We start from the raw sequence: 27,090 nt of genomic DNA, 5'->3' as shown, positions 1-27,090 counted from the left end.
TGGAGCACCTCCTGTATGGAGACAGGCTGAGAACATTGGGGCTGTTGAGCCTGGAGAAGAGAAGCTGTGTGGAGACCTCAGAGCAGCTTCCAGTGTCTGAAAGGGGCTACAAGGATGCTGGGGAGGGGCTCTTCATCAGGGACTGGAGTGATAGGACAAGGGGTGATGGGTTCAAACTGAAACAGGGGAAGTTTAAATTGGATCTTAGGCAGAAGTTCTTCCCTGTGAGGGTGCTGAGGCGCTGGCACAGGGTGCCCAGAGAAGCTGTGGCTGCCCCATCCCTGGCAGTGTTCAAGGCCAGGTTGGACACAGGGGCTTGGAGCAAGCTGCTCTAGTGGAAGGTGTCCTTGCCCGTGGCAGGGGTTGGAACTGGATGAGCTTTAAAGTTGCTCCAACCCGAACCATTCCATGATCTTATGAAGAATCACAGGGGAGCTTTAGGGGTTGGATGACCCTAGAAGAGCAGCCAGCCCATGGAGCATCCATTGCCTGGGAACAGTGGTCCTGTGTGTTTGTGTCTGCATCTCTATGGTTTGTCTCGTGATAGTGGATCCTGAAAGTCTTGCAGATGGTTCAAACAGAAAGAGCAGCAATGGGCTGAGGCAGCGTTTATGCCTCTCGGGAGCTTTCGTGATGGGCTTCTCGCACAGTTCAGGGTCTCAGAATCACAGAACGGTTTGGGTTGGAAAGGGTCTTAACATCATCCAGGTCCAATTCTCTGCCGTGGGCAGGGACACCTTCCACTAGAGCAGGTTGCGCAAGGCCCTGTCCAACAGATCTTAATTCCTTACAAAAGATGTGAAGGGCGGCCAAAGAAATCTACAGAGAGATCTAGATCTGCCCCCTAAGGGGATATTGATGTTGGAGTGAGTCTGGAGGTGATGGCAACAAATTCCCGCTTGCCTCTTGGCACACAAAACTCATGAGAAGATGAGTTAAATACCTGGGGCAGAGAACTCCATCTGAGTCCTTCAAGGGTCTTCTTCTGCTTCCTCTGTGGTTCTGTAGGGGCTTCCTGTGACGTTTCATGTAGAGTTCAAGCTTTCTGGTACCCTTCTCTGGTGTCAGTAAGGAGAAAGGCAGGAGGAGCTGATGCCCTATGCATTAAGGAGGTCTTCACAGGAGGAATGTAGCCAGAGCCAGTTTGGTTTTCCCTCCTTGTGCTGTCAAGCAATTTGCCAAGAGAAAACCTGGTTGTGTGTCTTTGGCATGGAAACAGATCCCAGTGCCCCTGCGCTCTCAACATAAGTGAGTGTCATCTACACCCAAGGCTTTCTCTGCGTTGAACGTGTTGACTCCATCCATGACCAGCTTGCACATGTGCAACACTGGTACCATTGTAGTCCAAGCCAAAGGCCTTTCTTCTCTCTTTTTACAGCTGAGAAGATCTCTGGTCCCCAAGATCTGCACGTCAGTGAGCACAGCCACAGCTCGCTGCGCCTCACCTGGATGCCAGCTACAGGGAGGGTGATGGAGTACCATGTCCATCTGCATCCCTTGATGCCTTCGGGACAGCCGGTTTTGGAGGACCAGCAGCAGGTAGAGTTGCATTCCCACTTTTCAAAGCACCAATTACAGGTCCCAGTGTTCAGGTTTAGTCCTCTGGTGAGGCTGCTGATGGCTAAGCCTGCTTAGGAGATGGCACCATGCTCCTCAGCCATCCTTAGTCACAGCCCAGTGCATTGGCATGGATTCCTGAAGCTTGAAGTGAAGGTCTATAGATAGACCATTGGATTTGCAGATGTGTTGGTTGCTCTTGTGGTGAGGTGCAGTTTCTTGGAGTGACAGGAAAAGAAGGGGTGGAAGAAGGATATGGCATGAACTGGCACAAACTCCATTGGGACTGATAGGAACAGGTCAATGGGGCTCACTGCTTTGCTTCTGTCTGTGATACCACCTCTCAAATAAGTCCATCCAGCTTCCCTACCGTCATGCCCTGTTTCTCTTGCTGCCAAAGTTGTTCATCTTGGTAAGATCTCCACGGGTTTTGGTTTGGGGTTTGTCATGTCCTTGTGTGAAGGATGCTGCTGTATGTGCCAGCTCACTTCAGTATTCAACTTGGCCACGGCACAAACTTTGAGAGCAAGATTGAAGGATAGAAGATGTATGCCCAAGAGCTTTGATTCCTAATAATAGAACAAAGAAATGAAAGCATTAATTATTAAGGTTAAGAATATTTATTCTATTAATTATTAAGATTTAACAAGAATGATTATATTTGGCTGCTTCAGAAGCACATAAGAATATAGTGAAAACACAGACGTTATGTCTCCACTTCTCTTACCCTCAGGTTACACTGAAATCTCCCTTTATAAGCTTAAAAGAAACTTTCTTTATCAAAGGTGGTTGTCTTTCCTCCATGATCTTCAAGGGGATTGTGACCACTCTCACCCCTATGTCTTTGCCTTTATGGAGTTTTTCGGGGCTATCCCATGAAACCCGCTGTTGGCAATGTCCTGTGTCAGTCCTATGTCCATTGTGAACCTGGATATCCTTTGAGAATCACCATGTTTTGAGTTAGTGCATTTTAAAAGGCTTATGGTCATGGAACTCACCTTGCACTATATGTGAAGCCTTGTACTCCTAACTTGTTGCCAGCGTGGGGGTCTTCTATGGTCATGGAGGTGTAATGATGTCCTTTGTCCCCTCTGTGACAGATTGTGGTGGATGGTGACAAAAGCACCGTGCTTGTGACTGATCTGAAACCCAGCACCAAGTATGTCTTCAAGGTGAGGGCTGTCTATGGAGATGCCCTTGGGGAGTCAGCAGCTGTCAAGGGGAAAACAAGTGAGTGTCTCTTCTGCAGTCATCTCCATGTGTTCCTTGTCTGTGAGCAGAGGAAAACTCCCTCCCAAAACCATGTATGAAAGGAGTGAGGGATGGATGAGTAGGAAGGGGTCTTAGGAACATTTGTGTAGATGTCAATGGTGTGGGGTGAAGGGTTGTGAGTGGGTTCAGAGTAACCCATGTGGTTAACCCACTTCAAAGCAGAGGGTGCAGCCTGCTGGATAGCTCTCATCCTCTCATTAAATCAGGATTTAATGAATCCAAGCTGGGGTTCAGTTCGTGTAACACCCATGTACCTGGGATAAGAAAGCTTTTGAAGACCATAAGTTGAGAAACAGAGACATGAGTTTATATGGAGAGAAGTACATTCTAAATACCTCATTTCACAAGTGGATGGTCTAGAAGGTTTGGGTTGGCATATGCATGCTCTTAGGGCTTCATTTCACTCAGGTTAAACACCAAAGTGGTATGAACATGGCCTTTAGGAAATGCCCCAAGCAGTGATGTCTGGACCAATGAAAATGATGTAAGGTTCTTCTGGTTTTTAACCTGCCATGCCAGTTTCCTTTGCTGTCACATGGCTGGCTGTAATGACAAGGTTCTTGGAAGCAAAGGAGCAAATTCATCTTTGGCCAAACCCTGGAGTGTAAAACGCTGGGTCAGATGTGATGGATGGAGCAGGTTTTGTCCCAGAAGCCTCTGCACTGATTTGAGAAGGTTTAAGAGTTTAAGGGGTGGCTGCTTCCACTCCCTGGTTTGGATGAAGCATCAAATCTGCTTTGCCAGAGGGGTTTTGTAAAGAATTATTCCCTTTTTCCCTTGTCTTCTGTTTCTTCCCCGCCTCCTGCAATGTCTTAAGCTGTTTGTCTTCTTGAGGGACAATCTCCAACAGGATGAATAAATCTGAATGGGGTTGACTCATGTGGACTTGCCAGGAATAAGATTTAATGTCTTTATGGGTGGAAATGAAGTCATTTGATCTCTTCTCTTATTATCCCCAACATGAAGCCAGAGGCAGAAGCTATAAATCTGTCTGCCATGGCTGGCTGGACCAGAATGGGTTCCTCATTATAAGAGTGGCATCCATAGGTGCAAGTAGTGTTTGATTCACGCGTCCTTGCTCAGTCTGCATGAAACCACTGCAGAGTTTTCTCTGCTTAGGAGGAAGTGGGTAGATAATTCAGTTCCAAACACCATTCAAAGAGGAAGCATTGTGCTCTGAGGGGGTGGGGGGGGTTCATCTCACTTCTTAAGTGGACAAGGGTTTGGTAGAGGGTGAATGGTGGCATTTAAGGAGACCGCATGGAGAATTGATGCTACTCAGCTTTGTGTCTCCCTGACCTTGAAGACAAAACATTTCCCAAGGCTCTTTGCCATGGTACTTCATCCCAGCACTGTCACATCTATTTCTGCCATGTTTTTGTACCCCAAAGCCCCTTTGCCTCCGGTCACTAATTTCCGTGTGATAGAAGAAGGACTTTACAGCTTGAAGGTGGCTTGGACACCTCCACTGGGCAAACTGGAGGGCTACAAGATCTACATCTCCAAAGGTGAGTTCAGGTTGGATTCTTTTCTCTTGGAGTTTGCTTTAAAAGGAGCAGTGACCCAAGGACACGAAAGGTGCCGCAATGGACCACAAAGAAGTGTGGTTCCTCCAAAACAGGGCAGAGTTCATTGGAGGACTTTCTGTTGAAGAACAAGGTAGGGATGATGCTGAGGATGCCTTGTACCCATTTGCACTGTCACATCCAGACCATGGATGTTTTTCATGCTCAAGTGCCTGCTTTGGTGTGGATGGGGGTAACTTCAAGCCTTTCATATGGTCTGGAGGGCTGAAACACAGCCTTCATATATGTTTGGATATAGCTGCAGACATAAATCTCAGCAGCATCACATGGATTGGGGGACTTCAACCACACACTTGAACCTGCTCCTGTGCACACTTTTCATAACTATGGGATGTAGACAGGCAGTGGGAAGGCTTCACCATTGCTTTTCTCCTTGACTTTGCAGCCAACAGACCAGGAATGACCTACAAGAAGGTCCTCCGGGGTGATGTCTCTTCCCATGTGCTGGGTAACTTGCAGGAGGATAGAGAATACAGCATCAGCATCTATGCAGTGTATCCCCAGGGGCCAAGCCAGCCTGTGGCTGCTGTGGGGAGAACATGTAAGTGGTTTGAGGCTGTTGGTTGGTCCTTTCATGCCCTGGGTGCTGTGAACACCCCTTTGTTGTGGATGAGCACCTTACTGTTGGTGAGTGCTGCAGCTACATGTGCATCAAAGGGGCAGGGTTCAACTGATCCCTAACTCCAACCTTCACATGCATGGACTGGGACACCTTCAAACACCATTGTGCTCTTGGGAGGAAAGGTGGGAGCTCTGCAAGAGCTTTGCTTGCCCTCCACAACTCCACTGACAAGTTTGTTCCCTGTCCTCCTTCCAGTGAAGCTCCTGCCTGTGAAAAGCATCTTGCTGCAGAATGAAACCACCAACGCTCTCCAGGCAAGGTGGAGCCCTGTCCGGGGAGCAACAGGATACAGGCTCACTTGGACATCAGCAGGTAAAGACACAGGGATGGGGTGCATGCATCAGTGAGCAGGGGGATGGAGAAATGGGAGCTGTGAGGTCCCCAAGGTACTGGATGTACCAACACACTCTTTGTCCAGCCACACAGTTAAGAAGCTGGAGGGAAACAGGTTTTTGGGGATCCATGAATGAGGGAGTTAGAATCATGGAATCAACCAGGTTGGAAAAGACCTTTAAGCAAATCCAGTCCAATCTTTACCCCAGCACTGCCAAGGCCACCACTAACCCATGGCACGGAGGGCCTCATCTACACGGGGTGTGAACACTTGCAGGGGCCAGAAGGGTTCCAGCACTCACTCCATCCTCCTCTCAGGCAGTTGTAGGGAGCCATCAGGTCCCCCCTGAGCCTTCTCTTCTCCAGACTGAACCCCCCAGGTCCCTCAGCCCTTCCCCATCACACTTGTGCTCCAGGCCCTGCACCAGCTCCAGTGCCCTTCTCTGGTCCCGCTCCAGCTCCTCAATGTCTCTCTTGTAGTGAGGGGCCCAGAGCTGAACACAAAAACCGTTGTCTGTATGTGGGGATAAATCAGCAGCTTGAAACCAAGACCTGTGTCATGGATGTGGATGATGAACTCTGCCGTGGATGCAGATGATGAACTCTGCCATGGATGCTAAGATACCTGCTCTGGCTCTGCGTTAAGGCAGCCTAATGGGTATCCAGCCTTTTAAACATGGGATTAGTGCTGGATTTACTGGACCTGAGCAGTGTTGGAAGGGGTTAACAGCTGGATTGAAGCTTGTGAAGTGCTCCATGCAGAGCAGCACATTACACAGCCCCTGAGCATATGGGTTACCCCCCTGTTTGGAGGGACAGGTACTACATATTATAGACTGGAAGTGCCCGTGCTTGTTGCTTTTCTCTCTGCAGCATAAAGACCTGGCTTCATCCCCCAGCATCCCATAATTCATCCTTATTCTCAGGCAAACTTTGCTGTTTGAAGGCAGATCTGCCTCTGCAGCTGGAGCTTCTCCCATGCCCTGAACCCAAACATGTTTTCACTGCTGGTGTGGGGGAGCAGGAGTTAGAAATTCAGGTTTGATGGCATGTTTTGGCCTTGGGAGATGGATGTTTCTGTGGTTCAAAGAGGAGATGGGATGTCAGGACACCTGGGCTCCATCACAGGCTTTGAATAAACAGCACAAACCCCTCTGGCTCAGCTCCTCTGGTTATGAAATAAGGAGACATCTCCCACCAGGGGAGGGAGGATTAGCTGGAGAACAGCTCCAGAGGACATCAGAAGGGAAAAATGTTTACAAAGGAGATATAAAACTGCCTTTATTGCTTTGTAATGAATATCATTATTCATTAAATGGATATGACAGGGCCCTGAGCAACCTGGACTAGGAGGAGGTGTCGTTGCCCATGGCAGGGGCTTGCAACTGAATGAGCTTTAAGGTCCTTTCCAACCCAAACCACTCTGTGATTCTATCTCTTCAGTAAAGCCATATCCCACCCCAAACTTCACTCCTTGTTCAATGCCCCAGCTAGAAATGGAGCACACATGCTCATCCTGCCATGTCTTTGCAACAGGGACATCCCTTCTTGAGGGGACAGTGCAGGACATCCTCAGATGAAGCAACAAGAGCACATCACCCCATATTTGCTCTTTCTGAGCAGCTCTTTAAACCTGGTAGCACTTCACCACAAATCCAGGGGTGGCAAAACCCCAAGGAGCATCCCCCCCTAACTGCTGGGCCCTTTCAGGTCCTCCTCCGCTATTCCATCCCATCCTGGGCCTATGTGTTAGGATGCAGTAGTGTGGGGATCCAGGTACCTTCTGCCCATCCCTCCGCAGCCGTCCCGAGCACTGGAGGGGGTTGATCTTTCTTCTCTCGCTTTTAACAGAGAATGGATGAATATAAACGGCTGATGTAGGGGGAAGGTCCATGGCTGGGATGGGAGAAGGGGGATGGGGCTCAGGGTGCTGATGGAGCAGAAGATGGGGACATGGCACCCTCCAGTGACCAAACTGCAAATGGCAGCCTCTCCCCAAAACCCCAGCATCTGCTCCTTCACATCTCTGCCCGTCTGAAGCAGGGTGTGATCACAAGGGATTAGGTTTTAACTCTTTTCCTGCCATGCTGAGAGGTGTAGCTGAGCAGTTCCAAGTCCACAACAAGGATATATCATATGCTAGAGCATCTCCCATGTGAAGACAACCTGGAGAAGAGAAGCTGTGTGGAGACCTCAGAGCAGCTTCCAGTGTCTGAAGGGGACTACAGGGGTGCTGGAGAGGGACTCTTCATCAGGGACTGTAGTGATAGGACAAGGGGTGATGGGTTCCAACTGAAACAGGGGAAGTTTAGGTTGGAGATGAGGCAGAAGTTCTTCCCTGTGAGGGTGCTGAGGCACTGGCACAGGGTGCCCAGAGAAGCTGTGGCTGCCCCATCCCTGGCAGTGTTCAAGGCCAGGTTGGACACAGGGGCTTGGAGCAAGCTGCTCTAGTGGAAGACCCGTGGCAGGGGGTTGGAGCTGGAGGAGCTTTAAGGTCCCTTCCAACACAAACCAGTCTGGGATTCTGTCTTTTTGGGCATGAGTTGCCTCCAGTGTCCTGCAGGGAAGGCAAAATGACTCCAGCATTGAGTCACCCAGGGCTGAGGGGGGTGTGGACCCTCTTACGGGACTGCTCCCAGACCCATGTGTGGCCATTTGTGTGCTGCTACCTGATTTATCTTCTTTGGCCTCCAAAGCCCTGAGTGGCCTTGCTCTATTGGTGATCCCAGAGGTCTGCCCCAATGGCTGTGGGTTATTTCTACCTGCTTGTACATTAGCTCTTCTTCCAAGATTTGTTCTTGGAATCATAGAATCAACGGGGTTGGAAAAGACCTTTAAGATCATCATGTCAACTGTTACCCCAGCACTGCCAAGGCCACCACTAAACAGTGTCACTAAGGGCTGCCCTTTCCCTACCATCTTTGGCCTGAAGACCCTGCTGGTGCACATGCAACCAGGAGGATGGAATACTATTGAGTCTCACACACGGTGTAATGGTTGTTTGCATGATTGCCCATTGCCCTCCCAGACAAGGAGACCCAAATAGGGTGACCCAAAGGAACCCAGATATCATTTCCCTTTGCAGAGGGCAGCATCCAGGATGTGAACCTCAGCAGCACCTACAACTACTACATGATCCAGGGGTTGCAGCCTGGCACAGAGTACACCGTCACTGTCAACCCCATCTTTGGGGATGTCGAGGGACCAGTGGTGAGCAGTAAAGCAATGACAGGTGAGTAACAGCCCAAGTAGACATGGATGGGGCTGGCAGCATAGAGCTGGTGTCATTTGTTGTCACCACTCTGCCTTTCATCTGGTGCAGAAGGCAGTCTGGGTCATTATAATTTTGGGGGGCCACACAGATGCTGTTGGGACCTTGAGCAACTGGGCAACCCTGCTCTCTTGCAGTGGCATCAAGCACAGTCCAGATGCTGAAAGTGAGTGAGATATCCATCAACAGTGCTCTGGTTTCCTGGGACTCGGTTGCTGGGGCCACAGGGTACCGAGTGGCTTGGGGTCCTACACCAGGTGAGATCCAGCTCTCCTTCAGTCTGCATCACCTCTATCTCCTTCTGTAGCATGAGAGATGAGGCACTGGGAACCTCAGCGGTGGTGGGTAAAGGGGTGCAGATGCAGCTCATAATTGCTCTGAGCAGCCTCTTCCACACCTTCAGGCTATGAACTGAAACCGGAATGGACTTGACCTACAATGCCAGGGGCAGGGTGCCTGCAGAAACTACATTCAGCTTGATCCTGGCCCAACACAGTCTTACATCACCTTGCCTGGTCCTCAGGGAACAGGCGGAGCAGATGATCTAGCGCAGGAGCTTTGCAATGCCCTGCAGATGCTGGGGAGAGGCAGAGCACATGCCCATGTTAATGTGGGCCCTGGATGTGATAGCTGGTTTGGTTTCTTTGGTTCCTCTGAGCTGGTTTTGATCCTGTAGTCATTCAAATTCCCAAATAAATAGCCACAGGAAAACTCTTGCCCCAGTGCACACATGGGTGGTGTCCTTCAGCTGAGGTTCAGCTAAGTTGGAGATGGACTGCCAAGGAAAGCATGGTGTCCTTCCCAGCGTGCAGCAGAGCTGCTCTCCAGACTCTTCAGTCTTCACCCATTCCTAATTCATTTCCTCTCTTCCAAAGAGTTCTTTGGCAAAGACCGTCCTCACCAGCTGGCCCTCAACAAGTCAACCACAGCCTACACGCTCCGCAACCTGGCCCATGACACCGAGTATGTGATTTCCCTCTATGTGCTTTTTGGCTCAGTGGAGGGACCAGGGATCACAACTTCAGCCAGGACATGTGAGTGTGGGCAGGACCTTCAAGTAGCTACTACAGCACACAACAACTCTTCCACCTCTGGTTCAACCTTGTGTAGCCCTACAAAGGTCTTACACTGTACTTCCTGCATGCTGCTCCCATCATCTTCCAGTGCCTAAAGGGGCTACAGGAAAGCTGGAGAGGGGCTTTGGACAAGGGCCTGTAGGGCCAGGCCAAGGGGAATGGCTTTAACCTGCCAGAGGGGAGACTGAGATGAGCTCTTAGGCAGAAGCTCTTCCCTGTGAGGGTGCTGAGGCGCTGGCACAGGGTGCCCAGAGAAGCTGTGGCTGCCCCATCCCTGGCAGTGTTCAAGGCCAGGTTGGACACAGGGGCTTGGAGCAAGCTGCTCCAGTGGAAGGTGTCCCTGCCCGTGGCAGGGGTTGGAGCTGGATGATCTTAAGGTCCCTTCCAACACAAACCATTCTAAGTTCTCCTTCTCATGTTTAGCAACCCTGGAATACAGTATGGAGATAAGGGGCTGGCCTTTGTGAAGAAGAGCACAGGCAAACACTGATGTTCAGCACCCATGGGAGCTCTGGGCAGATCTTTCACTCTGCAGACAGTGTGAGGGCACTGGGATTTGGTTCTCACATCTCCCTGGATCACTGTACTGCCTGTCCTGGGCTTCCAGAGGTGTTCCCATATGCATCTAGAGCAGAATGTGCTCCTTGATGCCAAGGGAGGTAGGTTGTGCATGTGTGGCCCAGGCTTCAAGCAGGGTGTGATGATGAGACACTGAGGACAAGCAAAGATACCACTTTTAACCCTTTTATATCATTTTGGCCTCATTATACTGCCAATGAGGAGCCCCCGTTTCACAATAGTCAGGGCACTGTCTAATTCTGTCCTCACCTTGCAGCTCCTCTTGGCTATGTGTCCAATTTCAAGGTGACGTCCTACACCAGCACAAGCCTGTCTATAGCCTGGAGTGCCACAGCAGTGGCCACCAAATTCAAAGTCACCTGGAGCCCTGTTGGGGCAGGCAAAGGTGAGCAGAGAAAGGGTGAGCAGAAAGGTTGCATGTGTCTATGGCCATGGTAGACAGCTTTCCAAACTCCTCATCTACTGCCTGGGGTAAGAAAGTGATCTCACTATTGAGAAACATGGGCCTCAGCCTGCACCCACTGGCGATGGCACCTTCTTTCCTTGTATTCATGTACTTCTGTTTATGAAGATAACCCCCAAGTTTGTGAAGCAGTAATACAGCAAGGAATGGCTATTCTCATTACAAGGGAGACATTGGGGAATGGCTGAGGGACCTGGGGGGTTCAGTGTGGAGAAGAGAAGGCTCAGGGGGGACCTGATGGCTCCCTACAACTGCCTGACAGGAGGATGGAGCCAGGAGGGGCTGGGCTCTGCTCCCAAGGAACAAGGGATGGGACAAGAGGAAACGGCCTCAAGCTGCACCAGGGCAGGTTTAGATGGAGCTGAGGAACAATTCCTGCCCCAGAGGGTGCTCAGGCATTGGAACAGGCTGCCCAGGGCAGGGCTGCAGTCACCATCCCTGCAAGTGTTCACACAGCATGGAGACGAGGCCTCAGTGCCATGGGTTAGTGGTGGCCTTGGCAGGGCTGGGAACGGTTGGACTGAATGAGCTTAAAGGGCTTTTCCAACCTGGTTGATTCTGTGATTCTTGATTCTGTTTCTTTTGGAGGGATGCCACCAGCCTCACTGCAGAGCTACAAGCTCTGAAATATCCCTTTTCTTTGACAGAAAACCAGGTTGCCAAGACTCAATACCTGGGCAGTAATGTGTTGTCTTATCGGATCAACCACTTGCTGCCCAACACCCTGTATAAAGTCAGTGTTCGGGCTGTCTTCAGCAAGGCCGAGGGGCCAGAGGTGACCCTGACTCACCGCACAGGTATGTCCTGGTGGAGCAACCCTCTTCGTGCTGCGATGTAAAGGTTGGATTCATGGTCTTGTGCATTGCACGTTGATGGTGGAGTGATATGAGCAGCCCTCATAGCTGGTAGCAGTAATCTATGGCTCTTCTCATGAGCAGGAGTGGACACATCCTTCTGGCACGTTAAGCAGGCTCCATCCTTGGCAGTGTTCAAGGCCAGGTAGGATGGGGCTTGGAGCAACCTGCTCTAGTGGAAGGTGTCCCTGTCCATGGCAGGGGCTTGGAACTGGATGATCTTAAGGTGCTTTCCAACCCAAACCAGAAAGTAGGTGTTGCATAAATACCCAAATCTTTCTTCAGGGCCGTGAACCTTCTGTTGCGTAACTTGAACTGTTACTTCAAACATCTTACCCTGGATCATTTTTCCAGCATCTTCTGGAGACTCCAACCCCATCCGGACCATCCAGGATCTGAGGATTACTGACACTAGCATAAATAGTTTGAAGCTGTCTTGGAAGAGGCTTCCTGGAGTAACTCACTATAAGATATCCTGGGTGCCATTCAATGGTAAGCAACCTGGTCTCTCTGTCAAGCGTATTATAAGGACAGAGCACAAGGAACCCCCAAAATAGGAGCTTAGATGAGCTCATTCCTTTTCCCACAGATAATCAGGGCAGGTAAGAGCCATAGTGTTTACAGAGCCAGGTTGCAGCCCTGTCACTGAACCAGGTTTTAGTCACTAACAATGGTATCCATTGGACATAGGCATAGTTGGGATTTGGGACGTCAAAGAAGCGGATCCCTTCCAACAGCTCATGTGATGCCTTTGTGACCATATCTCTTACCTCCCTGTGCCTCAGTTTCCCCGTATGCAAAATGAGCTCAGACACTCCTCCATGGCCAAGTCCCATAAACTCTGTATGAGGAAGCTGCTGTAACAATGATTGTTAATAGGAATTACCTTGTCCTTTCTATGTACACGGTGGGGTTTTGGAACGTCTCCTCTCAGGTGGCTTGGAAACCTCCCAGCTGGTTGCAGCAGAGACAAACTCCTTCACGATCCCCAAACTGAAGGAGAGCACCACCTACACCATCTGTGTGTCTGCAGTGATCAGGGGAAAGGAGGGAAGCCCCACGCTCCTCACAGCCAAAACCTGTGAGTATGGGACCGCAAGAGCACCTCTCACACATCTCTATGGGGCTGTCTCTTCCTAGGGGCTATGATGAGAGGTGAGGATGGAAAAGAGCAACATTGGCTGATAGACACCTTATTACTTCTCAGGTCCCACTAGGAGCATGCTAGAAAACATGCATTGGTCCTTTCTCCTTATTACTGAGAAACCATGGGACTTTGCCTGTCTTCCCCTGTCAAAAACCACCACAAGATGTTATTTTTGTGACTCATTATCTTGGAATTATCTCTTTAGTCACGGCATCTTGACCATTTCCAGTAGAAAAAGACAAACATCACTCACGATGCTGTGGCATCATGCGACCTGGTTGGTGCTGCAGATGAGATGGTGGAGAGGGTCAGGGGAGTAGATCCAGTGCTGTGGCATCAAGGAGCATTAACATGTGGCACACACGAGCAGGCAAGATCTTAATTTCCCATGCCAGCAGTTCAAATGTCACAATCAGTTTAGAGAAACACCCAGCCAAAGATCTGCCAACAGTTACTTGCTAAAACCCCACTGATTCCCACCAGTTGAAGATCTGATTTGATCCAGCTTTCTGGAAAACCCTGGAGTGCTGCAAGGGTTCTTCCTCATACCAGGCACATGGTGTTTTAGGAGGCAGAAGATCTCCAAAGCTGTTTGCAGGCTAAGATGTGTTTCCTGGCGCACACATATTTGCACCCTAGGGTAGATATATCATCAGAGATTCACCAACAACTGGAGCTGTGAACAAGTGTAGCAGAGATTTGCTTCATGTTCATTATTTCTATCTGGACTTTTTCCTTTGATTTCAGTGGGGTCAGGATGTACATCTCCCAAAGGAAGCATCAGTTTCTTTCTGGCTCAACCAAGCTTTCAGTGGTAGCTTCTACCCACCCTAAGCTTTGTTTCTTTCTCTTCCAACAGTGGATTTACCCAAAGTGACCGAGTTCACAGTGCAGGAGGCTGCAGAGACCAGCATTGTGCTGACTTGGAGGGCTGTTCCTGGAGCATCCATGTACATGTTAATGTGGCGCTTGTCCTCAGGTAATGTGGTTTTGGTGGGGGGAAGAAGGGTGGCTTGGAATTTGATCCCCTCTTGTGTGAGCTTCCCCATGACCCAGGGGGAATTGAGGATGGAGCATGGATGTATCTGGCTTGCCCTCTGGTCTGTACCTGGTCTTGGAACCAGCAGATGCTGCAGAAGATGCAAGTGGCAGGTATTAGCTAGGAAACTTCTTCCCACCGCTACCCTTAAGTGGCTGCTGCTACCTTCAAGTCTCATGACTTGTGTCTGTCTCCCTGCTACCCAGTTTGACCTGGGATAGATGATGCTGTCACTGTTGGCACCAATACAGTCCCTTCTTTTGGATCCATCTGGACTTCGTTCAGCAGAAGAACAGAGGGTTGGCCTTGGAGCCTTCCATACATCATGTCCCTTCATCTCAGCTTCTTCATTTGGCTGAAAAAGAAGGGGAAAAATAGATGCTGGCCCATTGAGGAGGCTCACAAGATGATCCATTTGGCCATTGCAAAATCCTCTGTGGAAGAGAAAGGAGACATGAAAATTACTGCTCTAGTGGATGATGTCCCTGCCCATGGCAGGGGGTTGTAATTGTATGAGCTTTAAGGTCCCTTCCAACCCAAACCACCTTGTGATTCAATTTAGGAAAGCTCTGCTGGTGGGCATTATCAGTATCTCTTCCTCTAGGGTAACTACCTGTCCATCAGGGATAGTTGCAGTGAACCAAAACATTGGGCTTTGTCATCCATAGAACCTTAATGCTCTGTTTAAAAGCTTTTCTCTATGGTAAAGAGCTTTCAAAACTTCCTTAACCATTGCTCACAACTTCCAGTGTATCTTTCTTTTTCCCATTGGTTTGCCCTTACAGGGTTTGCCCTTTTCAAGCACCAGCTGTATCATTTCTTTCCTGGAATGGGCTTAAATCTCTTTGAATATAGCAACTTCCCTGCCATTGCTGCTTCAGCCTCTGACTTTTTGCTTCATCTTCCCAAGTCAATAAAGAAAAGGAAACCTGACACAACTCCCCTGTGCTCCCTGCAGTGCTTTTTGGAGTTACCAGGTCTTCAGCTTTCATTCTTATTGTAATTCCAAGGACACTTTGGTATTGGCAGCTTAAGACTTGCAGCATATGTCACTCAGGATGAAGTCTCCTGTGGTAGCATCAGTTTGTTGCTCTACATATTATGGGTAAGTGATTAAGGAAGTGAACATTCAGTTCTCAGAGGGTGATTTAAGTGATCTAATGCAACCGTTCCCCTACTGTGCCATGCTGTTAAAGTATCGACCCCTAAGTATCCAAAAATCATTGCTTTCAGCGTTGTCAGGGGCTCAAAAATGGATATCACCATGTCTGACAGTCACCCTGTGCCCTCCCTGGATCGATCCGTCTGAAATAGGTTTATAACTATTGATTTCACATTCCAATCAGACGAATCTTGCCACCACGTTTCAATAGTACCACCGAGATCAGATTTATACTTATAAGTGGGTAATTCCAGTTTCTCTTGTTTAATTACCCAAGCTGCCAACATTAGTGCATAAAGGCAATTAAGAATTCCTTTCTTTTGGGTCTCTTGGTGGCTTAATTAATTTTCTTGTCCACAACTTGATTTTTTCCTAAATGACTGCTCATACATTACACATGTTCTTCCCCCCCCCCCCCCCCTTTTAAGCTCATATAATGCTCTCCTCCCTGCTGGCTCATTCTAGCCAGCCTGACCTATAAAAGATTGGGTCCCCTTCTACACAGCTTGAGGTTGTCCCAGCTAGAGACCTCCTCTGTCCAGTGTTAAACAAGACCAACCATATGTATGGCTCCATCCAGAGCCAGCCTTCATCTCCCATGAGACAAGAAGGACTTTGAGCTGGCCTGGAGAAGAGCAGGCTCCTGAAGGGGAGACCTTAGAGCAGCTCCAGTGCCTGAAGGGGCTGCAGGAAAGCTGGAGAGGGGCTTTGGACAAGGGCCTGTAGGGACAGGCCAAGGGGAATGGCTTTAACCTGGCAGAGGGGAGACTGAGATGAGCTCTTAGGCAGAAGCTCTTCCCTGTGAGGGTGCTGAGGCGCTGGCACAGGGTGCCCAGAGAAGCTGTGGCTGCCCCATCCCTGGCAGTGTTCAAGGCCAGGTTGGACACAGGGGCTTGGAGCAAGCTGCTCTAGTGGAAGGTGTCCCTGTCTGTGGCAGGGAATTGGAGCTGGAGGAGCTTTAAGGTCCCTGCCAACCCAAACCAGTCTGGGATTCTATGTGAAATCCCTATTACGTGAATCAAAGGGGTTTAGCACTGCTCAGTGGCGTAGCTGGAAAAGGAAAAGTAGCTGAACTTGCCTCTTTGGGAGTCTAGAGTGGGTGGTGGACTCCTGTAGGTCTGTGCTTCATCAGTGCTGTCAGCTTGTGTTTCACACAGCAAATTTCTTTGGGCAAGGTAACAGGCATCTTAAACCAGTTATTACTATTTTAACTACCCAAAGGGAGAGAAGTAGAGTGCTTTGAGTCAAACTCCAAGAAGGAGCAAAATCTCCCTTCCAAAATTTTGGGGAATAATTGAGAACATTTAATGAAAATGGAATAATCATTTACACTGATTTAATTTCTTTCCATAGGAATTGAACTTTTTCCTATTTTTGAAGGGAAAATGTTGTTTCAGAAAGAAAAGGTGCGAGTTCCACTTTGAACAGTGCCAAAACGCTTCGATCAGTATTTCCAAAATGAGACACTTCTAAAAGGTCAAAACATGATTATGACATTTTTTTGCAGCTTTTTCCTATCATTATTTTAAATCCAAACCATCCATTGTATTTCTCAAGTAAGTTTGATTCAACTTTTCATCAAACTTCCCATTCATCAACAAAAAATATCCTGTTTCTAACCATGCCAACCACTGCAAACCATTGGTCTACCACAGAGCTCAGCCTCAGGCACCATTTAAAGCAAATGCCCTCTCTAAATACTTGTACAAATTCCAATTTTCTTTTCCTGTTCATGTACTCAAGAATTCCCTTTTTGCATGCAAACAAGCTTAGTTCATCTGCTTTAGGACCTGACCATTGCAGTTTGCAAACATGTCTTACCAAGAGCCTCCGCTCTGAAGCCAAGGACTCAATTTATGCCCAAGCTCCTGGTTTGTCCAAGTTGATGTTATTGGAAGATGGATGCTACAGAAATGGGAGTTACTTTGAGTTTCTCTGGCTCCCAGTCAATGCATGGTTTCTTTTCCCTTTTCCACAGCTTCTGATGTTTCCCAGGAGCTGTTATCAGCAGCTTCGAGGTCGTATCGAGTGATGGGACTGAGCGCCAAGGAGATGTATTTGTTTTCTATAAGACCAATCTTTGGAGATACTGAGGGACCAGAGACAACTCTCCTTGGGCAAACAGGTATGAAGGCTGGAGACTTGCATAGCATTTTTGTCTATGGTAAATGCTATTGAGGCTAATTTCTTGGCTTCTTTACCCTTCTGACTTTTGGTAGATTGTGGCATCATAACTAAAAGAGGTTTAAAACATAACTAAAAGAGGTTTAAAACATAACTAAAAGAGGTTTAAAACATAACTAAAAGAGGTTTAAAAAATAACTAAAAGAGGTTTAAAACATAACCAAAAGAGGTTTAAAACATAACTAAAAGAGGTTTAAAAACACCTCTTCTGTTTGTCTCTTACAGTGGGACCTCACATAGGGTCACCTGCACTAATCACGCCAAGTGAATTGGATATGATGAGATCTACATCCATATCTCCCAGCAATGTGGGGACCGCTCCTCTTCCACTGGCCACCAGCACAAATCTACCACCAACCCCAGAGACCCCACTATCAACCACTGCAGTGTCTGCACTGCTGACGACTGTCCCTGGACCAAGTGAGTGTGTACCTGTGTGTGATATGATGATGATGTAGCAGTGGGCCAAAACCACCAGGGACCATGGTCTTCTCTGATCTCAGAAGCAAAACTAGCCTTTATTCATTGAGTAGTGAGAGGGGACAATATCAGGGAAAGGGAAGACACAAAGCCTATAAAATGGAATGAAGCTCTTAGAACTGTGCAGGTGAAGGTGCTGCCTGCTCACTCACCAGCTGTGGGCATCACAAGAGGTATTGGGTTTGTTTTGTTGCTCTGAACATAAAGAAACATGCTTCTGCTTTAGGACCCCCTCCAGTTTACAGAGATCCTCTCTTCCCTCTGCAGTCTGTGGCAAGCTCAAAGCAGACATCGGGTTCCTGGTGGATGAATCCTCGAGCATTGGCCAGAGCAATTTCAAAAAAGTGAAGGATTTCCTCTTCCGGATCATTTCCTATTTCCCTAAGATTGGGCCTGAAGGGACACAGGCAAGATTCTGTGCTTCTCTCTCCTGGAGGTGTTTTCCTTCCAAGGGTTCACCGTTTGCTCACCCTTACTCTGAGAGCAGTCTGTTTGCTTACATGTTGTGGATCAGAAGGACTAAGTGCTCTGCCTAAGGACATGTATTTGTCCTACAAAGACACAAATAGAAGTTTCCTAAATGTCAGCTTACTCGTTTGGATCTATTTCCATTTCTTGGTTATTTTTCCAAGACCAGAAATTCAACAGGAATAAAGCAATTCCAGACCTACTGAAATGGTGTCTAGGTTATGGAGTCCAGGGATGTGTTAGGGGCATGTACCCCTTTAGTGCCCCATTTCTGCCGGCATCCACACTGCTGATGGTTAGAGACCCAAGCTGGGGCCCAGATGGGAGACAAGGCACATGCCAGCAGAGGCCTCCTCTAGACAAGCAGAGGATGAGATCCCCAGGCCGTGCTGTGAAACACCCCAAGGACAAATGAAGCCTACAGCAAATGACAGCAAAGCCAAGGGAAGACTCCGTAGATCATTTATTTGGGGTCATTTGTGCTTAATTAATGTAACATTTGAACTAGCTCTTCAAAAAAAACAGACCTACGTAGCTCACTTTCAGTTGATCAGGAGATGGGAACTTCTTGCACTCTTTGTTTTGCAAGCAACTTTGAAGCTTTAGGTACATGATGCAGTTGCCTCAGCTTATCAGACAATTCTGGGGTGATGAAAGCAATTTAGGTCCTATAATATGAGCTGAGTAGATCCCTGTTGACTGCAAAAGGAAGCCAGCAAGGGTTTCATTCAGGAGGGATGGTGCTGCCGTAGGAGGTACTGCAGCAGGAGATGCTCCCAGCCAGCCATGAGCAGCCCAAAGTGTGCCGGTCTTCTGTCGGTCCTATTCTGTATCCTCCAGCCTGTGCAGAAACCTGTGATGCCCTGGAGAGTCAGAAAGAGTATCTTACCTACCCTTAAGCATATGGACTGTACCCTATGTGCCTGCCAACCTGACAGACATTTTTGTTCCTGGTTTCAGTCTGCAAGAAACACAGTCTCTTGTCTCTGCTCTTTTTCCGCCACAACTAGTTATCATCTAACTAGTATTAACTATCTAATTAGTGTATCATCTAACTCAAGGCAGTTTACCGAGTGATGGCACGTTTATTGTGTGCCTGAGCCCTCCATGGTTTTAACCCCCTTCTCTTTGGCAGGTTGCTGTTGCTCAATACAGTGAGGAGCCCAGGACAGCCTTCTACTTCAACCAGCACCATGACCGCAACAGTGCCCTGAAAGCCATCAAGGGCCTGCACTATACTGGAGGCAACACAAGAACGGGTGGGTATGGCTGAGCTGCAGACATGGGGTTGACCTTCTAGCCCCAAGACAGAGTCTGAAGGCCAGGGAAAGCATCTGAGTGTTTTGAACCCATTTACTTGGTTAGAAAGTTATGGCCCAAAGCTCTTTAAAGTTTGAGGACAGAGAATTGAATGCAGTTTGATTGCCAGGGATGGTCTGTCCAAGCAGCCTGATGTCCTATATCTAAATACCAGGTTTACTGCTGGGTTCCCCTTCATAATTTTATAACCTTGCCTGCACTTGAAGGGGGTTTTTACGTCTGGCTTGGAGATAAACCCCATAGACATTAGGTGAGGAGAGCGGCTGCTGAAGCATCTTTATTGCTCTCTGTATGCACGTTTTCATCAGCAAATTCTGTTATTGCCTTGTATAACCCAAGCAACAAAACTACGTGCCCCGTCCTATTTTCATCACCTAATGTCCTTTGTTCCCATTTGTTGACAAGTAGCACAGCTCTTCATTAGCTCAGGGTCTCAGAAATCCAGACACTTTTGGTTTATGTAGTTCAAAAGCTCAGAGACAGGCAGGACTTTCCAAATGCTTATTCCCAGCGGAACAGTAGAGTTTACCTGGATCCCTGAAGGTCCATGAGCAGTAATACTAAGTTGAAAGTAGCTTGTTTTAACCTTGCCATTTTCAAATGGCCCAAATAATGTCTTCCCATCAGTCAACATAAAGGGAAGCTTTATGTGTGTTAACTGAAGGCTTAAATACCTCCTCCTGGCTCAGTAGTATTGGTCAGGAACACAAAAATGAGGCTGATCCAAATACAAGAGCAGGTCAGAAAAAGCAGGGGTGAAACTGGTCAGACTGCAAATTCCTGGGTAACCCAGCCTCTGATCTTTCTTTTTGTTTGCTCAGGTCTTGGTATAACCTACATGCTGAAGGAGTTATTTCAGTCCTCCAAAGGGATGAGACCAGATTTCCCTCACATGATGGTGCTTGTGACTGATGGGCAATCCCAGGATGATGTGTTGCCACCAGCCAGAGTAGCCCATGCTTTGGGTAAGAGTTGCCCCGTTGCATTTCACTGAGCCCTTGGTTCTCCATGGATTTCCAAGGGGTGGAGTGAGATACACTGTGTGATGTGTGTGTTCTGGCTTTTCTCACTTCTTTCTGTTCCTAGCTTGTGTCTCTTGGTTTGCTATAGCTCACACATGCTGCTTTCAGGTCTGTGCTCGTGTTATCGGAGTAACTGATCCCAGCAGAGGATATTAACGGGAAAATGGTGATGATGGGGTTTGTAAACTCTGATCTCAAACACTTTTACTTCAGTTGGGTGATCAATGTGTTTCAGGGATCCGCATCATTGCTGTGGGTGTCTCAGGAGCTGACCCCATTGAGCTCAACAGCATCTTGCTGCAGCAGAACCTCCAGAATGTGTTCTACGTCAGCACATTCGATGACCTACCTCATATCCTCAGAGAGCTCATAGAAGTCATTTGTTCTGACCCTCAGCCTTCAGGGACCCAGCTACCATCTGGGGAGGTGAGATCCTTCATAGAGCTTTGACTATGAGCCATCTCTTTGTGTGGGTCATGCACACAAAGGGCAATCTTCTTCCTTAGGCAAAGTTTTAAAGCAAAGTTAGAACAGATTTAGGACACTGGGTTCAATCCTGACCTCATTGTCCAACCCTAGAGATAAGGAACAAAGTTTGGTATCAAGGGGGTAGAATTGGGGAAGCCAGAACATGGCTTTGGAAGTTTTGTTGAATAAAGCCACTGCAGAGCACTTGGATGTGTTATAAATTCATTGCCCTCTTCTAACTCCGGTTGCTGGGTCATTGGTATGGATGTGAGCTCTTCTGCAGAGTATCTCCAACAGTGATATTTTACGGCTGTTTCAATGAAAAGGTTGGTGATATAAAAGCACAGAGACCTCTTGAGACCTGCTGAAGGTTGGTGTTTGATGTCTGCTTCCAAAGCCTGCAGGATCACTAATCTAAGCCAACCTCCATGCTGTAGGTTGCCAGGCATGAAGCTGACAAGCGGTTGCTGTTTGGTGACACAGAGAGCAAGCCACACGTCCCTGATCCGTCATCAACCGAGCCACATATCCAAAGAGAAGAGAAGGCTTGCGGTCCTTGGTGTTTAAAGGTGAGAATTAGTTCATTGGTGTCTGCTTAGGGGACTGTATTTAAAGAAACACTGATGACTGCTCTGATCAGGTCACTTTATCGTATCTGTGTGGTGTGGAGTTGTGTCAGTGTCAAGACCCTTCACTTTGGAAACCGTGTCCGTGATTGGGAAGGTCATCCTAGAAGCTGCCATTTCAGCATGGGAAATGCAGCAGCCTCCTGTGCTCCTTCCCAGCAAACCAGTGAGCCGCAGGCCTTCCATAGGGCCCACATCATATCTGCCCATGCAGATGCCCCAGAGGTTCTGTGGCATCTCGGATAGCTCTAGGCTCCATGGGAGCCACTGAAAAGACCAAGCAGCTGCCACTGCTCCTGACTTCAGAAATAAAATGGCAGGAGGCAAATCTACCCACTCCTCCCACCAAGCAGAAAGCCCAAGGATATGAAGAACAGTAGAACAGACCCAGAGCCTGTGTGCTGGTCTAGTGAGTTTACTGATGTGGCTTGTAGCTAACAAGATTGAGCAGTCTATGTTAGCTTTACTGGAGAACATGGGGGTCTCCCTAGTAGCTTGGTCAGTGTGGTCAGCCAAGTCTGATCATGTTTCGGTTCACAGGCAGGTGTCCACACTGAAGTGAAGTTGATGCTGTGGCAGTCTAAAATGAGGTGAGGTGAATATTGTCCGTGGATGGTTGAATTAGGGTCTTTATTTCATCTCTGCCAAGCTTATTTCTACAGTTTCTTCCATGGTGGGGGAGAAGAATTGCATTGACACTACCCTGAAGTCTTGCAGATATGTAACCAAGAATACTTAGAGTGTCACTGAGACAGAAAGAAGATCCTGAACTGTAGATGTGACATGGGCCAAGACTTCTTGAGGCATCAGAACATCCCCTGACTGCATTTTGGCCTCACACAACTGTGTTCTTCATCCTGTTCTCCCAATTTTGGTGCAAACCAGAGACAAAATAAATAATGTATGACCTCCAAGGGACTTTAAATAGCCTGAGGATATGAACAGGCCTCCTGGATGGTCAGCTCTGCTTCTTCCTTTTGTTGCATAAGCCAAGCGTGCTAGTCTGTGTTTCATGATCACTCTGGTTTGATGCTGTCCTTTGGTGGATAATAATTCCCTGATCATATTCTATTTTTCTTTTCCTTCCCAGAGCTCCAGGGGCTCACCAGCTCATGGTGGCTATGACCCATACAGCTTTACTACAAAGGGAGAGAAAGGAGAGCGGGTGAGTTCACCAGCATGAATCATCCACTCAATAAATATGTATCTAAATGGTTAGAACCAAGGAAGAGATTAGAACCATGGAAAAGATTAGAACCAAGGAATCATCTTCAGGTCTTCCATGTTGGTGTTTTGGTATATCCTGCTCCATGCTGGCTTTGAAAATTGGGGAAATGGGAACTAATATGTGTACATATGTGTGCTGGCAACTGCAGACTCACAAGAGGTGGTTTTTGAGAGGTACATCACTTTGGGTTATACCTAAAGCTCTTGAAGCTCTTTGGGTTTGCAGGTCTGGGCCCATAACCCACATGCTGTTACTTTCCCCATGTTTAGGGTCTACCTGGGAAGGATGGCATTCCTGGACTGCCGGGCAGACCGGGGCGGACAGGTCCTCCTGGTCCCCCTGGACTCATGGTATGTATTTGCTCTAACAAGCTTTGTCCAAGTGCCATTGAAGAGAAGAGTAAGCATGGCTCTCTAATCTTCCTCTCCTGTTTTGCAGGGTCCTCCTGGCATCCAAGGAGCCATTGTAAGTAAAAATGCACAGCATCCATTGGTTCTTGGACATACTATACTGTTACTGCATTGGGTGTCCATCCTACGTGCACCCATCACTAGAGAAGGAATTACAACACATTGGCCCCACAGGTGACAAATACATGATTATCATCAATGTTGGGACCAAAATCTATTTTCGTATTCGCTTTAAAAGCAAATGAAATTGCTTTTAAAGAAGCAGGTCTGTAATTTGAACATTCCACAGTGATGGTCTTATGGGTGCTTTGCTGTTCAATGCAGCAGGATTTGTTTTAATTCCAGGGATCTCCTGGCTATCCGGGACCAGCGGGGCCAAAAGGAGACAGAGTGAGTTTCATTCCTGGGTTTCAGTGGCAAAAAGCTGTTGTATTGCTCTGATCTCTAATTTCCAGGCATCCCCAGTGACCTTGGGTTAATATGAGCTTTTGAGCTCCATTAACAAGCCCTACACAAGTCTCCAGCTTGGGGAGTTGGTCTTCAGCTTTGCTAGGGGGAATCTGATGTCTTTATGGAGACAAGTGCTCAGTCCTTGTCACAGGCTCTTGGCACATCTTGGCTATTTGCAGAAGGAGGTAGCCCTGAGTTGGGTCATTCTGCCTTTTTGAGTTTCCATTATGAGCAAGCCTGTTTGCATACATTTAGGACACAGAAAGGTAAGGCTTCACGATCAGTTGTAAGGCAGATCCCAGGAGCAATTGTTCTGTCTTTCCCAAAGCCCCAGTGCACATTCCTCCTTCTTCCTTGCATCCACCTGTATGGCTACAGATCATGGAACAGATCCTGCTGAAAGCCAACCTTTTATTCTTCCCCTGGGATTAATTTTCTTCCATGCCAGTAAGCAAAGCTCATGTCATGGCCATTCTGGTATCTCTGCTAAGGTGTTGCTGCAAGTAGGTGGTTTGAAAAGGGCTATTTGGCTTTAAAGTTGCTTTTGTGCATCACGAAATTGCCTCTTAAGTCATGATACTGCCTGTCTGCTTGATGAAGCCAAGAATGTATCCTTCTCCTTTTGTGCACAGGGTGAACCAGGCTATGTCCTGGGAGGAGTGGAGGTGATTCCTGGACAAAATGGGCAGCCTGGACCCCCTGTGAGTATTATACCCAAGGTGTGCTGGACCCTTCAGCCTCCCAGGGGCTTGCAGAGAAGGGAAGGGAGCTGGGAGGGCGCTCACATCTATCCCTATCCTGGTTTTCATTGTTGCAGGGAGAAAAAGGACAGCCGGGGGTTCCTGGGGTAACAGGACCACCAGGTTTACCAGGGCCACAGGGGCCACCAGGGATCCCCATCAAGGTGAGTGTGGTGATTTGAAGCTTGGTTCTGTGATAGGCCACAGAAGGAGGAGACCCAGAATAGCCCATAATCTGGATACTCTTCAATCAGGGGCCCTGGGGATGCACATTTCTCCTCTCCATCATGGGATTCTCCCATTGAGATATCAGAGGAGGCATTGCAAAGTGTGTCTGTCATCAGGGCCCTGCTGTTGAACACAGTGGGAATTGATGATGGAACTTGGAATGGTTACAGTCAGCCTCGTCTGACATGGGACTGGATTCAGTGGCTGCTAAGCCTTTTCTAGCTCCGTATCCCTAGGATGGTTGTTCAGTGATTGGAGTGGAATTCACAGGATCACTTGTGCTGTGCCAAAACTGGCCTGATGGTCATCACCAAATGACTCCTTGCACTGGGGATGAGTCAGAAAGACTCAGCAGACACCAGGAGACCTCAGCTCCTCTGCTTTACCCAAAGGGATGAGGGGTTGACACCAGATATTGCAGGTTGAGGTGTCTGGACCATGCAATGTAGCAGAAACCTCTGCTAAAGCTCTGTCTTCCCTTGGGGATTTTGGTCTCTGGGTTTGTCAACCTGCAGGAGCTTTTTACTAGGACTAAATTTACAAATGACCCCTCTCTAAATTACCACCCTATGGTAATTCACATTGTCCTTTGTGTTTCAGGGTGAACCAGGGGATTCAGGAATCAGGGTAAGTACTTGAGATTGGCTTTTACTTCTGCATGTGATGAGAAGCATTTATTAGTAGTATTTCTAAGCTGGCAATAGGCTTTCATACCTATTAGATGTCCATCAAGGCTCATAAAGGGCTGCTGGGACATGCAGCAAGACTGTCCTGTGCTCCATGCAGGACCCTCGTGGGAGGAATGGCCTTAAGGGTGACAGGGGAAGCATGGGAGAGCTGGTGAGTGGTTCACCAATGGCCAGTTCATAGAATCACAGAATGGTTTGGGTTGGAAAAGGCCTTAAGGTCATCCAGTTCCAACCCCCTAGATAGGCACATCAGGGTATATATTTCTCTGCTGGTGTTTCTGCAGACTTGAAACTAAACCTTTTCTTTAGTAGGATTGGTAACAACCAGTTTGGAAGAGAAAGATTTGATGCTGTATCTTGCTTTTCAGGGGAAACCTGGCTTGCCAGGCCCTGTGGGGCCACATGGTGTTCCTGGGCTGCCTGGACCAAGGGGAGAAAAGGTCATTACTTAGATGCTTGCTGAATCCATCAGCTAGGAATAGCTGAGACAAAAGTAATAGGAAGGTAGACATGTGGGGAGGCACACTGGGATCTTCCACCATTCCCCTTCTCTGCCTGCTTGTATGGGTTGGAGTTGGTGTGTGGTTGAGTAGATGCTCCATCTCCATCCAAGTCTATCATCCTCTGCATCCTCTTGTTTCCACTCAGTGGAAGATCTCCTCTGTGGTTCCTGCTCTCAGGAACAGTGTTTCCTCCCAGACATGGCCCAAGCCCTGCATGCTCCCTGTCCCCTGGATATAGGGTTGCTCCATTGAATGCCACATTCTGCAGCCTTGGGGACCAGCTTTCCTGAGTGAATGCTGTGCTTTCCTTATAGGGGATTGCAGGAACTGGCATTCCCGGCACTGCTGGAATGAAGGGGGAGGAAGGAGAGCAGGTTTGTTGGCAATTTTGATTGGGATTTGCAGCTAAAATCCCTTTGGAGGGTTCAGTGTTTCCAGAGTCCCCTACCACTACCAATATCAAGGTGTTCCTTGGAGGGCACATCCTGGGGTTGCAAACTGAGAAGGGAAGACATTGGGATTTAAAGTCTGGATTTTCATTGTTTCTCCTGTTTCTAGGGGGTTATGGGACCTCCAGGAGCACCAGGACCAAAGGTGGGTACTGAACTGCTGAACCTGAGTCCCTGTGCGTGGTACTCGGGTACCAAGGAAAGCGTCTGGCTCTAAGCATCATCATAGACTGCAGGAATATTGAGGCAGCCTTAGATTTATAGATCACGTTGCATCATCATAGGCTGTGGGAATATTGACCCTCTACACAAAAGCTAAGAGGGAATGATTCTACCCATCAGCAGTCCCTGGTCTGTGGGGGTCATTGCAGCTCAGACCTGGAATGGCAGCAAGATGTGGGTTTTTTTAATCAAATAATAAATGGCGTTTCTGTGGCCAGTGGAACTCTCCAGAACTGTGGGAATTCACATTGAACGTGTTTTGGGAGGAAGGCGTAAGGAGCAGGTTGTCTCACGTCTGCGTTTTCGACACCTTCCTCCAGGCCAGATTCATTCCCAGATTTGCAGTGGAGAAAGATCACCCCTGTGAGGGGTGATAGATCCCATCCTGAAATTTGATTTTTCTAATGGAAGTGCCCATTTTTTTTCCAACTCTTGGAGGAAAAAAGAACCTTGACCAATTCTCTCACCATATGTAAGAGCCTCGCGTTGGTGGAGAGGAGTGATTTTGGCTTCATGGTGCTGCCAGATGAAAGAGACTGGACAAATACAGCTCCAGTTTGAATCTGGTAACTCTGCTGTGAAGCCAAAGATGACACAGGACAAGGAAGGGACTCAAGCAGGAAATAAATCTGCAAGAAACCT

At 48.1% G+C, this 27,090-nt stretch overlaps 1 protein-coding gene across 1 annotated transcript in view; it reads left to right on the top strand.

The window, feature by feature from the left end:
* Positions 1–27,090, top strand: part of LOC133276786 (collagen alpha-1(VII) chain-like) — a 121,908-nt gene that overhangs the window by 19,150 nt on the left and 75,668 nt on the right. Inside the window, exons 3-33 of the mRNA XM_061467946.1 lie at positions 1,379–1,539; positions 2,658–2,787; positions 4,221–4,337; positions 4,801–4,956; positions 5,233–5,349; positions 8,456–8,602; positions 8,779–8,898; positions 9,517–9,675; positions 10,553–10,681; positions 11,407–11,556; positions 11,968–12,105; positions 12,548–12,694; positions 13,620–13,739; positions 16,940–17,086; positions 17,371–17,565; positions 17,893–18,032; positions 19,229–19,352; positions 20,235–20,378; positions 20,671–20,861; positions 21,341–21,472; positions 22,620–22,694; positions 23,027–23,107; positions 23,196–23,222; positions 23,513–23,557; positions 24,250–24,318; positions 24,435–24,521; positions 25,186–25,212; positions 25,372–25,425; positions 25,643–25,714; positions 26,092–26,151; positions 26,336–26,371. Of these exons, the coding sequence (XP_061323930.1) occupies positions 1,379–1,539; positions 2,658–2,787; positions 4,221–4,337; positions 4,801–4,956; positions 5,233–5,349; positions 8,456–8,602; positions 8,779–8,898; positions 9,517–9,675; positions 10,553–10,681; positions 11,407–11,556; positions 11,968–12,105; positions 12,548–12,694; positions 13,620–13,739; positions 16,940–17,086; positions 17,371–17,565; positions 17,893–18,032; positions 19,229–19,352; positions 20,235–20,378; positions 20,671–20,861; positions 21,341–21,472; positions 22,620–22,694; positions 23,027–23,107; positions 23,196–23,222; positions 23,513–23,557; positions 24,250–24,318; positions 24,435–24,521; positions 25,186–25,212; positions 25,372–25,425; positions 25,643–25,714; positions 26,092–26,151; positions 26,336–26,371 (3,497 nt within the window). The remainder of the gene's footprint in view (positions 1–1,378; positions 1,540–2,657; positions 2,788–4,220; positions 4,338–4,800; positions 4,957–5,232; positions 5,350–8,455; positions 8,603–8,778; positions 8,899–9,516; positions 9,676–10,552; positions 10,682–11,406; positions 11,557–11,967; positions 12,106–12,547; positions 12,695–13,619; positions 13,740–16,939; positions 17,087–17,370; positions 17,566–17,892; positions 18,033–19,228; positions 19,353–20,234; positions 20,379–20,670; positions 20,862–21,340; positions 21,473–22,619; positions 22,695–23,026; positions 23,108–23,195; positions 23,223–23,512; positions 23,558–24,249; positions 24,319–24,434; positions 24,522–25,185; positions 25,213–25,371; positions 25,426–25,642; positions 25,715–26,091; positions 26,152–26,335; positions 26,372–27,090) is intronic.

This window comes from Pezoporus flaviventris, unplaced genomic scaffold, assembly GCF_033815535.1.
Source record: "Pezoporus flaviventris isolate CSIRO_AGI_PZ_B2104156 unplaced genomic scaffold, CSIRO_AGI_Pfla_v1 ptg000046l, whole genome shotgun sequence".
NCBI classification, from domain to species: Eukaryota; Metazoa; Chordata; class Aves; order Psittaciformes; family Psittacidae; genus Pezoporus; species Pezoporus flaviventris.
Note: the sequence above shows the minus strand (reverse complement) of the source record. Positions and strands in the feature narration are given on the sequence as shown.